Genomic DNA, 13,695 nt, shown 5'->3' with positions numbered 1-13,695 from the left:
ACCGCTCCAACTCGCCGGTATTCTCTGCCTTTGAATACCTTTGCCTAGACATCACGAGCAATAACAAGCCAATATGCTCACTTCACTCACTCTACCATCCTCCTGGTAACAACCTTACCTTCATCGAACTCATAAGGGATATTCTAGCCACAAATGTCGGTCAGCAGAATACTCAGATCTTCCTGGGGACCTATAACCTCCACTGGAATGATCATGATGACCCAGAGGTCAATAGCCTCAAAGGTTTCCTGTCCGACCTCAACTTTCCCAAATCTCTGATAGCCCCACCCAAGAAAAAGGCTCAACCCTTGATCTAGTAATTTCCAAAGCAGACTCTACCCAGCTGAAATCGATTTTCCCTTGTGACTGGTCTGACCATCACATAATCACTTTTTCCAAGGAAGTAGTTAAACTACTCTCTGTCCAACCTACGAGAATGAAAATCTGGAAGAGGAACCTAGAAAACCTCAATCCTTCCGCACTCACAACAGCTAGCTACATCCTCACACCCCCACCAGATGGATTAAAGGATGTACAGGATCAGACCAATCACTACTTTTACTCTATGAACAGGGTACTTGATAACCTAGCTCCCCTACAATTGAAAAGAGTCACCACAAAAGACTCAATCCCCTAGTATGATGGTAGGCTAAATGAAGACAGAAGATCACTGAGAGCAACTGAAAGACAAGGGAGAGCCACTCCATCCGCTGCCCACCTCAAATTACTAAGAAGCACCTGAAACTCCTATTCCAGAAAGATTAGACTACAAAAGCTGATTTCATTTGTAAACAATTAGAGCAAGCTAAGAATTGCCCCAAAAACTATTAGAAATAATCAAAGCTCAATCTAACGGTGTCTCCCACCCCCTCCAAGCTAAGTTCCTCCCCAAATGCGAGAAACTTGCCTCCTTTTTCACAACAAAGATTGAAAACTTAAAGACAGACCTACTTAACGACCTATTATCCCCTACCTACCCACACCTGAACTCCTCGCTGACCACACCAGTGACCCCGCTTAACTGCTCTGCAAAGCTCGACCTCAAGAACAATGCCTCCTGAACCACCTTCAACCTCTACAGTGAAGAAACTATCTTAAACACGCTCACGGCTTTGAATCCCTCCAATTATTTCACAGACCCTCTCCCAGCAACCCACTTAAAGACCTTCATTCAACTGCTAGTGCCCCATATGGACAAGGATTATAAATACCTCATTTCTGCAAGGAACCACCCCAGACATCCTCAAAGCTGGTCAGGTATACCTCATCCTAAAGAAAGTATCCGCAGACCCGTCAGATCTGAATAACTATCGCCCAATATCCAACATTTTGACCCTGGCCAAACTACTTGAAAAATGTGTCCACATGCAGCTTAGTAACCACATTGGCCACTTCAACCTGCTCAATCAATTCCAATCAGGCTTTCGATCAAGGCACAGTACAGAATCAGCCATGACCCACATAATAGATGACATACTACAAATACTGGATCAAAACAAATCCTGTTTGTTAATCCTATTTGACTTATCATCAGCCTTCGATACAGTAAAACACGACAACCTACTAGACCTCTTGAAACATAGAATGGGTTTATTTGGAATGATGTTAAACTGGTTCACTTCCTTCCTCCAAAACAGAACACAAAGATTCAAGATCTACCAATCCTTATCTAACCCCACCCCAGTCACCTTGGGAGCACCCCAGGGATCTTACCTCTCCCCAACACTCTTCAATCTGTTTATAGAACCACTCACTGAGCTTCTCAACTCCTCAAACATCCAATATCACATGTACGCTGATGACACACAACTCTACATTAAGGTCCACTCTCTTGAAGACATCAAGTTGCTTAACTCAACGCTCCAAAAAACACAGCCCTGGCTGGCACAGAACCATTTAAAACTAAACACATTAAAAACAGAATTCCTGTTAATCGCTCTCCCCAACCAAACAACCATCATCTGTGAGTGGATGAAGCTCCTAACTACACTGGAAGGTCAACTTCTCATCATTGTTTCTGCTAACTCTCTGGGAATAACTCTGGACAATAAGCTAAATATGCAGAAAAACATCAACGCTGCAACTAAAGGAGCTAATTTTCAGATGAACATCCAGAGAAAACTGAAACACTTCATACCCGCAAATGACTTTAAACAGGCTGTTCAAACTCTAGTAATTCCCAGAGTAGACTATGGGAATGTCGCTCGTGGTGGCCTTTCCAGATCAATAACCGCTCCGCTAAGAGCCTCAATCAATACAGCTGCTAGACTCATCACAGGCTCCAAAAGAAACTGCCAGATTTCCTTTGACCTTTGTTCCCTCAGCTGGTTACCTTTTGAAGCCAGAATCCGTTTGAAAATTGCCTGCATGACACATAAGGCATTGCACCACAAAACCCTGAGATACCTATCAGAGAAACTAGTACTATCGGATGGTAACAGATCTACTAGGAGTTCTGATAATGTTCTACCTAAACCACGTTTCTCCAAGAAAAAAACATACAATCGTACCTTCTCAGGAATGGCCCCCAGGATTTGGAACGCCTTGCTCTCAGAAAAGAGACTTAATCCGCCCACTGCTTTCTTCAAAAAAGAAGCAAAATCGATTCTCTTATCCAAATTCACCTGAACTTTCTATACACTCTTGTAGATATGTGCTAGTCTCTAATAGTTACCAGTAATGCATTTGCATAATTCATTGTATTTATATGTATATGTAATTCACCTGTATTTACCCTGTAAAGCACTCTGATACCTGCAAGGGTGTTGTTCGGGCTATACAAACCTGTCACAATAAAAATAAATAAAATAATCTTGATGTGGTGGTACTACCAAGCTATTTTTTTGATCTGTAGTACTGGAGAATCCTTTTTCCTACCCTTGAAGAGTAATATACCTTCAGGTTCACTTGGGTACATTTCCACTTCCATGATGTGCCTGGACCGTGGGCTGATAACCTGGATTCAGTAATATGTGCACAGGGAGTATGTATGGTGACTAGTTGTGCGACTCTATGTTGAATGCAAGTGTCTGACAATGAAGCCAGTGGGATCCATTGTTTATCATCCTTGGTAAAGCATGACATAAGACAGAGGCAGAGGGACATCCCCTCCCCAGACTGTCAAACTGTATTGCTGACATTCCTGAGCTTTGGGTTTGGTTTCAGACAGTTAGGTGTGAGAAGATCGAGACAGGGTTGTTTTAGTTGATTGGCAGTGGTGTTTTTGCAGAGGCCTGCAGATTGTCTCTTCCTGACCACCACCATGATGATATGGGGAAGTGGAGACAAAGGTCTCCTTTGTTGTGCTCTCTGAATTATCCAGCACCTTTGTCTCTCCCAAATGCTGATGGGTCCATTGCAAGCTCTACAAATGTGATGGGGCTTGTGTTTGGGGGGCATCCCCACTACCTGCTGTGAAAACCATTATGTGAAACATTAACCGCGTTGTAGAGGAGAGATACACTAAAAAAGGGAATCCTTTTGGAACAGTTTCAGGACCCTGATATTGAAATAAACATTCCCACCCTGCGACATGATTATAAAGGTGGGACTGAAACTTCCTCAGCTAGTTCTAGATTTCTTGCTGAATGTCAAGGTTACGCTCGCAAAGTGCCTAAGGAACTCAGAAGGTTCAGGCCTGGTGTTGCTGACAGACAGTCTCTCAGAGCTGAGGGGACAACACCTGAAAAGGCTGCAAGATGCTGCTGTAGAATCTGTTGGCCTGCAGTTGTATCTGTGCCTGCCTGGCCTGCTAAGAGAGAGGAGCAGAGGATACTGCTTCAGAAGGAGACTACAGACAGGTGCCCAGCTTCTGTGGTCAAGAAGGAGGGACAACCCAAAAGTGAGTACTAATATGGAAAGGCAGCAGAAGCCAACACAAATGTTGGAGTGTATTTCCCTGTCTCTCCAATTGCTATTAAGTCCCCATCGGCATGTTGCAAAAAGGAGCAAGAACAAATAAGGAGCTTACACAAGTGCTTGGCTGGGAACCTCATAGTTCCTGTTTAAATTGTGTGCTAGGTAATCAAAGGAAGAGTGTCCAAAAGGACAGGATATATAGAAAAGCGGTTGTCGCACGTGAAGTCTGAGGCCAGTTGTAAGTGGTCCGATAGTAAGACCAATTTCATGAAAAAGTACACAGTTTTTTCAGGAAACCCTCACTCACCCTAGTGGTGACATGCTTCATCATCGGGTCCACCGGGAGAGATCGAGTACCTCCCCGGTGTGCTGCGACGCCAGGAGACTGCGGAGCAGGTTTTTGTGTGAAGATGAAGTGTGAAAAAGAAATGAGGTTAAAAATGTCAATGGTTGTACCAAAAAAACTTTATTCACTGGTCAACCTGACATATTAAAAACTGGATATGTGAAGGGAAACTAGCCAATTATATTATACTGGTGTTTACCCTGTAAAGGAGGTCAACATGTTTCTGCCCATTCTATCTGTTAATTAACTGGGCTTTCATCAGGACCGGTAAGCGAGTGTGCCAATGACAGGAGGGGCGCGCTAAGGCCCGCCCTGCCAATGGTCGTGAAAGTTAAAAATAGCACTATGTGTAAAATGGTGCAAAAAAGAAAAAACAAACTCATAAGTTGTGGGGGTTTACCTCTTTTGCGAGGAACCTAGGAGTCTGTAGGAGGAAAGTGACAAACAGACAAAACACAAACATAAACACAAAGATATAAAATCAATGGTTTGTACATATGTACAGTGGCCATAAAGAGTGACTTTGTGGCATGACACGTGCTTGCATACCTATCAAGGGCCGTGGCCGGTATGCATGGGATGCGTTGTTGAGGTTGTGCCAAAATCCATGGTGGAGGGGCCTCAACTAGCGCTGAAGGGATGTATTCAGCGCGTACTGTTGCGTATGTGTAGTATAGCAACAGTGGTTTAGTGAGAAGACTTATCGTGTCTAAGTCTATCTGTGAGGTAGTACAAGTAAGTAGCACGCTACCTATTGTGGGGTGTCAGGGAATGAACCCCGAGGGAAAAAAACGTGAGAGCAGGGTTCCGGTGCAAAGCGCCGTGACACTGCCGGCCGTGGTATGTAATTTAACCAAGCACACAACACTAAGTACAAGATATAGGAAAAATGTCCTCACTTGTAAGGAAATAGATCCACGCCCCATAAAACTCAGGAGGGGTGCTAACCAAGAAAGAAAGAGCGTTACTGCACCCAAGATTGTGCTCTCACTCTGCCAGCAAGCAGAGGATCACCAAATACTGAAACCTCATCAGCACCAGAGAAATGACTCTTCACTTCTTTGTTATTGGTTCTTTTGGTTTGGGCCTGTACTCTAGCTGGAAGCCTCACCAGCTGACTTCTCATGCACTGCACCGAGGTCCCAAATAACAGGATTAAGGTGGGGTCATTGCACATACATCCGCGAGTGTACACTCTGTGCAGTGAACCTAGTTCCTGCAGTGTTTACATCATTCCTGTACCCTTGAAATTGTGCTCATCAGACTTTGGGACTCCTTTGGCTTTGGGAAATGCTAAGGTGGAGGTTAACCGTAACTAAGACATTGAAGGATTGGCTTACGGGCCACCAACTAAGAAGCCAGTTTACATTAATCACAGCCTGCACCAGTGAGATTATTCAGAGCCAGATAGATTTTGTATATTTTCCCTGCTATACGTGTTCTGGAACCCTGTACCCATGGGCATATTCTTTTGTGTGCTATTTTGTTTTGGTGTAACAAAATATTCCTCTTTATAAAATATAAGCACATGATTGGACAATAATTGCTGCATGCTAATTGGTAGCTGTTAAGATCTGAATCTCTATAGCCCCCAACACACAATCTGCCTACAAAGAGTCAAATGCTGAGGAGGTATATTATTTTGCAGTGCCATGGTAGACCAGACCAATGCCACCACCAATATCTGTGTTGCCAGGACTTTGCCTTATCACTGATGTTCTTACACTTACGGTTATTGCTCAATATTTACTCGCAAAAGCCTTGGTTCAAGAAGCAAATATCTTGTGGGAAATGTAAAATTGGATGTGTGCCAAAGCTGCATGAACTGTGCTATTAACATTCACTGCATCATTTTGACATTGAACAGGTATATCAGGTGCTTTTTGCAGGTAAGGGCATACCTCAGATACAATCTAAATGCAGATGTCTATCCATATATAATGCAGTACATTCAAAACACATAATTCATGCCACTTAATGCACACTATGCACAAAAACATTTACATAATTTTACTCACTTGAACAAGCCAATATTTATCACCTTAGTCTCGGACGGGCCAAAATAGCAGATACAAACTTCATGAGATTAATATGCCTCCTTAGTGACTGCACCTGTTGGAGAGGCAAAGCACTAGACAACTGAGGCACAGGAGCCTCCTTTTCCCAGCCCATGCTTTGGCGCATCAGCATTCTTTGGTGGAGCTCCTGTGCATCCAGGATGCAGGATAAACCTTCATCCCACCAGGGGATGCTACTACAGGGCCTGACAATAGAGGTAAATCCTGGTTTGGGATTAGTCCTGGATAGATTAGGCATTGCTAGAAATGGGGGATCCAGTTGGAAAAGATATGTACTCTGTCCAATGGTGGACTCACACTGTAGTCAGGGTAAGGGAAGTGCACACTAAAAGTTTATCCTTGCTCACCCTCTGGTAGCTTGGCACCGAGCAGTCAGACTAAACTAAAGATGCAACAAATAAGGTATTTGTGCACACAGAAACACAGTGAAAACACCACAAAAGTATTCCACACCAGATTCGAAAAATAGCCAATATTCATCTGAGTAAAACAAGACCATAAAAAGAAAAGTCTGACATACAAAAATCAAGACATACATTTTTACAGATGACATCAAAATGCATTGCTTAGAAGTCTATAGTTCAAACTGGGGCCTTCTGGTCACACATGACTGGGACATATCCAAAAGTTTAGTCCGACCAGGATGTTGTGAAGGCCAGATACAGGAGTCATGTAGATCCCCCCTACAGTACCTTGGATGAATGAATGAATGAATGAATGAATACGCACTTATATAGCGCATGGCTACCCAGGGGCATCCCAGCGCTTCATGTGACACCATTCTATCATCACTGATTATGGAAAGAAGAGTCTTCAGCTGCTTCCTGAATCTCAAGAGTCAGATTCAAGATGGATACGTCGGAAACCAAAGATGATGCATAGTGCAGAGAAGGTGAGGCATGGCGGATGCAGGTGATGCGTCAGTTCCTGTGGGCAGTGCAAGGTAATTGAAGCTTTGCCGCACCAGGGCGATGCGTGGTACGGAGGAGGTGATTTGTTGGTTGCCGATGCGAGACCTTGATTCCTGAAGGCGACGCGGTGTCAAGGGCGCTGGGCGTTGATTCCTCGACATCGAAGTAAAACCGCTGGGTTGAAGGTGATGTGTCAGTCGAAAGTCATGCAGGGCTGGTGATGCTTCAGAGTCGGGACTGTGCACCATGAAGTTCGGAGGTGCGGTGCCTGAGACTCACGCACGGCGGTTCTTGGGAGGTGCTGAAGCAAAGTCGGGGCTGCTTTGAAAGTCTACCTTTGCATCGTGCACTTGGTGAGCTGTGTTCATGTTTTCAGTGCAGGCAGCAACGATACCTGGATTTCACAGGGATATCCGGTTCGGAACTGATGCTTTGGGTTGATGCGCCAATTTCTGATTGCACCACCGAATCCACCTCAAAGGGCCCAGGACCAGTTTTGGCACCACTTGGCAGGTCAGGACTCACAGCAGAGGAGCCCAGGTGCTGGTAGCAAGATGCAGGTGAAGTCTTTGATATCTTGAGACTTCAGCAACAGGAGAGAAGCTCAGTCAAGTTCTTGGAGAACCTTAGAAAGTAGGATGTAGAGAAAAAAGTCCGGTCCTCTCACTCCCAGGCAAGAAGCAGCAGACCAACACAACCAAACAAACAGCAAAGTGGAAGTCCCTCCTGGCAACACAATAGCTCTTCTTCCAGGAAGATTGTCTGAAGTCCAGAGGTGTTCTTAGTATATGGTGTCAGAGGTCCAGTACTTATAACCATTTTAGCCTGTGAAATTGGGAGACTTCAAAGAAAGTTCTTTGTAGTGCACAAGACCCTGCCTTTCCTGGCCCTGGATCCAGACATACTACAGGTAGGTATACTGCTCTTTATGAGAGGAAAAGCACAGGCCTATTCAGGTGCAAGGGTCAACTCCTCCTTCCACTCTAGCTTCGGAAGACCCATCAGCCTGGTGATGGGCCATCAGGATATGCAGGGTACACCTCAGCTCTCTTTGAGTATGCCTGTCTAGAGTGAATTCACAAAGCCCAACTGTCACCCTGACCCAGAAGTGTATTCTAGGGACAGGCAGAGGCACAAAATGGTTAAAGTAAGAAAATTCCAACGTTCTAACAGTGGCATTTTCAGACCTGCAATTTGAAAAACAACTTCACTAAAATATGTGTTTTTAATAGTAAGTCCAGAGTCATCAAACTCCAATTTTCTATCTGCTCCCAATTGGAAGTTACACTTGCAAAGTGTTACAAGGCAGCTCCAACGTTAACCTATAGGAGAGATATATCTTGCTGTAGTGAAAAACGAATGTATCCATTTTCCACTACCAGGACATGTACAATTCAAAACTGCATTCCCTACGGTTTAAATACACTGCACCCTGCCATGGGGCTACCTGGGGCCTTCCTTAGGGGTGCCTTGCATGTGATAAAATGGAAGGTTTGGGCCTGGCAAGTAGGTGAACTTGCCAGGTCGACATGGCAGTTTAAAACTGCACAGAGAGGCTCTCCAGTGGCAGGCCTAAAACAGGTTTGAAGGGCTACTCATATGGGTGGCCCAATTAGTGCTGCAGGCCGACTAGTAGCATTGGATCTACAGTCCTTGGGCACATGAAGTGTGCTGTATTAGGACTTATTAGTAATTAAGATATGCCAATCATCGAGAAACCAAATGCCATTACATTTTAGATGCAGAGCCCATGCACTTTAACACTGGTCAGCGGTGGTAAACTGCCCAGAGTCCTAAAACCAGCAAAAATGAAGTTCAGCACACAGTCAAAAAGAGGAGGTCAGAAGCAAAAGGACAGGGGAAACCACACCAAAAGATGCCAGGTCTAACAGGCCTCAATTATATGAGAGTCATATTGATTTAGGACTCGAACGGATATTTGTCAACAGACATTCATTCGGTTTCCATGTCAGGTGATCTACTGGTCTCATGTGATGCATCAAGAACTAGGTGGGAGCTCCTTGGGGGAGTAGTGCATTCATAGATGGACTGTTCAATTTCTCCTCTGTGACTGCCTGTCAGTCATCAGGAGGAGATGATTGAAGGGTTCTTAAAGGCCGGGCATTAGTTAGCCTTTGGTGGCCTGTGAGTCTCTTTCACCTGGGATGGCCGTCCTCCACAGACCATCTGCATTATCAATGCCTGCTGACTTCAAAATGTCTAGCTGCCTGTCACCTTTCAAAACACTTTTTCCCATTTCCCCACTGTTGGTTCACTCAAGTTTTCAGCTGTGTCCTGGAGTTAAAGGAACTTAGTAGGGCGATTGGGAGACATTCACCAAAGTGTGCCTTTTCCCAGCATTGAGACCGTCAGAAGCTCGAAAATCACTTTATAATATACCTCAGTTATTCCCATCAGCTTTTGGCTTTGGTCAACATCCCAAAATTCCATTTAAAGATATACCTGCTATTTTGCCACTGGTTTATATATTACCAGATTCACTTTCAACAACAGCTTAAGTGCCTGGGTTGTGGTCAGAACTGATTTGCATGTGCCATTACACCTCCATGTGTTTATGTATTGACTGCACTGTCCTTGAAAAGATATATGGCAATACACCTGTTTTGCGCAAGACTCCAGGTAGCTATCAGCCATTACCTTCCTCCCATTAGGTCCCATTTAAAAACCTATTCAGCTACTTGAGTCGACCTTGCTCACTACCCAGGAGAGAGCCCACCTCCCGCCCATAAACTCTTGCAAAAGGACACAAACGAGCTCTGAAAAATAACATACCCTTACACTGCACTCTAGGTGGGGCTGGACTGTATACCAATCAGTTTTTTGTAGAACAAGGTCCATGCAATATGACTTCACAGGGTAACATTTCATGTTGTATGTATTAGCCTGACCTAGTTTTCTATCATAGGTAGCATAGTAATAAAATAATTATTCAGCTACAGAACACGTAAAGAAGGGAGAGTTGATGTTCTGCCCTGTAGTGTTTTTAGGCAATTTTAATTTGCACTTAGAAAACCCAAAGAACACGGATGCAGCATATCTTGCAGACATGTTGCTTACTCTCGGACCAGAACAGCGAGTCAAAGAACATACGCATCAAGCAGGCTATCGAATTGATGGCCTTTTCTCTGACTGCCCATACTTATCAACATCAGCAGCCCTACCCTTGGTATGGTCTGATCATCGAGCAGTTATGTTTAACATCAAATTAGCCCCCTCATTGCATTGCACAATAAACCTCGACCAGTAAGGCTGTCATGCAATTGGTATTTGATAAAGGAGCTAGAGCTAGATGCCATCCTATCTGAAACACAGCCCTACATAACAATAGATCCTGATAGAGTGGCTAGTCTATACCAGGAATGGTTGGACAAGGCCGCAGAGAAATAGCACTGACTAAAGTCCACAGGAGGAACCATCATACTCCTTCTGAACCGTGGTTCACAGAAAATGTAAGACTGCATAAACAAGCATGTTGTAGGCAAGAAAGAAAATGGAGGCTCCATTATGAGAATTCAGAAAAAGATAAATACATAACTATTTAAGCCTTGTTAAAGATCTGATTAAAAAAAACGCAAATATTTCACCCAGAAGATAGAAGCAGCGAAAAACTCGACAAAAGTGTCTTTGTCAAACATTTATCCAAACCTCCAGAAAAGGAGAATCAGGGCATGGACCAAGCCTTCTGCAATTCATTCGCAGGAAAGTTTCCCCGTGTCTGGAAGATAGCACACATCCTTCCTTTACTTTAAAAAGCTAATCTATATCCCACTGATCCTGGGAACTATCGTCCTATTTCCAGATTGCCCCTTCCGGACAAAATAATTGAAAAAGCTATTAATTCTCAGCTGACAGCTTTTATTGAGGACCAGAGCCATTTAGACCCCTGCCAAATTGGATTTATCAAAACATCACAGTACAGAATTGGCTCTGATAAGTGTATCAGAACAGGTCAGATTGATGCTGGATGTGGGCGGTAGTACAGTGCTGGTCCTGTTAGACCTCTCAGCAGCATTTGACACTGTAAGCCACGATATTCTGCTGAATAGGCTTGAGGACATTGGCGTAAACGACAAAGCTCCTGGTTTTTAAATCATTTTTGTCCGACAGAATTCAGTTTGTTGCAGTTGACAATTTTAAATCTTCCTCCTTCTCTCTCCCATGTGGCGTCCACCAGGGTTCGTCTCTTAGCCCGACCCTTTTTAACATCTATGTAGCTCCATTGGCCAAACTTATTCGATCTTTTGGGTTATCTGCTGTCACTTACACAGATGACACCTAATTGCTGATCTCAGTATCATCCAATTTTTTAGAGACAGCAAAGCGTTTTTACACTTGTAGGCAGGAGATCAGAAAATGGATGGCCCAAAATTGCTTGAATCTGAATTCAGGCATGACCTAGGTATTGCTCTTTGTAAAGGATTCCTCCTTTTGGTCCCAGAATTGGTGGACACCTGAACTTGGCCAACTTCTGTTGGCAGTAACAAAGGTAAAAATCCTTGGAGTTATCTTTGATAATCAACTGACCTTTGAAGGGCACGTACATTCAATCACGTCTACCTCCTTTACTATAAAACGTTTAAGATCTTCCCCTTTATTCCAAAAAACCTGCAAAAACTGTCATTTCCACTCTGATACTCTCAAAAATTGACTACGCAAATGTTCTTTTAGCAAAAATCAGAAAGAAAAGTTTCAATGAGCTACAGGTCCTACAGAACTCAGCTGCTTGCCTTCTAATTGGAATATCTAAAAGACAATCAGTCTCGGCCTTCCTTACACTTCTCCATTGGCTACCTATTGAAAAGCATATTCAGTTTAAGGCACTGTGCATTGTGTTCAGGGCTCTACATGGGGATGGCACTGAATCAATTAAGCTTTGGTTTCATTGGTACATTCCGCCAAGATCCCTTTGCTCAGAATCAGCATGTAATATCACTGTCCCTAGAGTAAGAAGAGCACAATGGGGCAGGAGAAGTTTCCTAGGCAGCACTTCCTGTCTCTGGAACAGCCTTCCCTTATCCCTAAAAAAATTAAACGGACCTCTTCTCTTTTAGAATTTTTTTTAAAACCTAGCTCTTCAATCTATCGGGAGCTTTTTAGCCTCTGCCAGCCTCTTAACCTTGGCCAGCCCTGTTAGCATCTTGCCCACCTAGACACTCCCGGGTAGTAGTGCGTGTTTATTTTAAATTTCTATTTTGTTTCATTTCAAATCAGACTCTTCCAAGCACCCTCCACTATAGCAATCACTTGGGTACAGATATCAGTTGTTTGTTATGTATTTTAAATTATTAAACAGCTGTTATTCTGCTAATATCTAATTTAGACAAACAGTGCCACCATGTGGGCGGACTTTCATAGGTGCCGGTACAGACAATTAGGTACCGGTGATGAGCACTGCAAACCACCGGCTCAAACTAAGCACTGCTCACGATAGTCTGCCCCAAATAGGTAAGGCAAACCAGAGTTGCACTTGTCTCTCAGACAGTCTTCAATCGTGAACTGCCAAATGGGCTAGCTTCAAAGGGCCAGTGTGTATGTCGTATTGTTTTTGGTCCAGTGGCCCTTGACGGGCCCAAAAAACAAAAGCCGCCCACACATGGCTCTTTCAAGCAGAATCATCTGGAAATGCCAGACTGCCGAACTGCCCTTCGAACACTGAGCCACACCCACAATCATATCTTAAGACGTTGGAACCAAAATCCACATCTCATGAGGGAAACCTCAACTTTCAAACTTATTTCCTGGTCTAAATCTGAGGTTGCCAATGCCGACCTTCTCTTGGCCCGTCACCTCTGTAAATAATGCTGAGAAAGACTCATGTCATTGTAAATGACAAGCACCTGTTTAGAAATGTACATACACATGAAAATCAATAAACATATTCATTTCTAATCACCAGAAATGTTAATCAATTTATGGTCAATATTGTACAGTTTGGGTGGTAAGAGGCAGCCATTATCAAGGCAGAGAAGATAAGTGAGGTATTATTACATATGCAAGATACAGACACACTCCCACACCGAGGTTTGAAAATAAATAATAGTTCTGAACTATTTCTTCTCACCAGATTGTTTCCTTGTCCAGCCGTCCCTTGATAAGCCACAAAATGGATGAAGGTGTAAACTCTGTAAAACATAAAGACTTGGAAAATAAATTCAGTTGTTATTATCATCTAGACTCGTATACGTTCCATTATTAATTATTTCCTTGTAGGTATTTGTAAAGGAGAAAAGCTTGTTATATCCAGGGCCACTGGAATTATGGGGCAGGGGGGGACCAAATTAACCAGACTGACTAAATTATGGGCCATGAAAAGGCAAATCATGTGACATGATTCAGCACATTTTGTCATAGCATTACTTCATTCTTTTGTCATTTTCACACATGGTAACAGCCTGGGCAAATATTTCACCTTATTACCACAAGTTTAACACCCATATACAGCAATATGCAATTGAAAGATGACCAGTTAAGCTTTACAAAA

At 43.5% G+C, this 13,695-nt stretch overlaps 1 protein-coding gene across 1 annotated transcript in view; it reads right to left on the bottom strand.

Moving 5' to 3' along the window:
• Positions 1-13,695, bottom strand: part of LOC147708559 (chitin synthase chs-2-like) — a 389,460-nt gene that overhangs the window by 10,103 nt on the left and 365,662 nt on the right. Inside the window, 1 exon segment of the mRNA XM_086927238.1 lies at positions 13,276-13,336. Within this exon segment, the coding sequence (XP_086783364.1) occupies positions 13,276-13,336 (61 nt within the window).

This window comes from Lissotriton vulgaris, chromosome 6 (assembly GCF_964263255.1).
Source record: "Lissotriton vulgaris chromosome 6, aLisVul1.2, whole genome shotgun sequence".
Taxonomy (NCBI): Eukaryota; Metazoa; Chordata; class Amphibia; order Caudata; family Salamandridae; genus Lissotriton; species Lissotriton vulgaris.
This window is presented reverse-complemented; position numbering and strand designations above follow the sequence as displayed.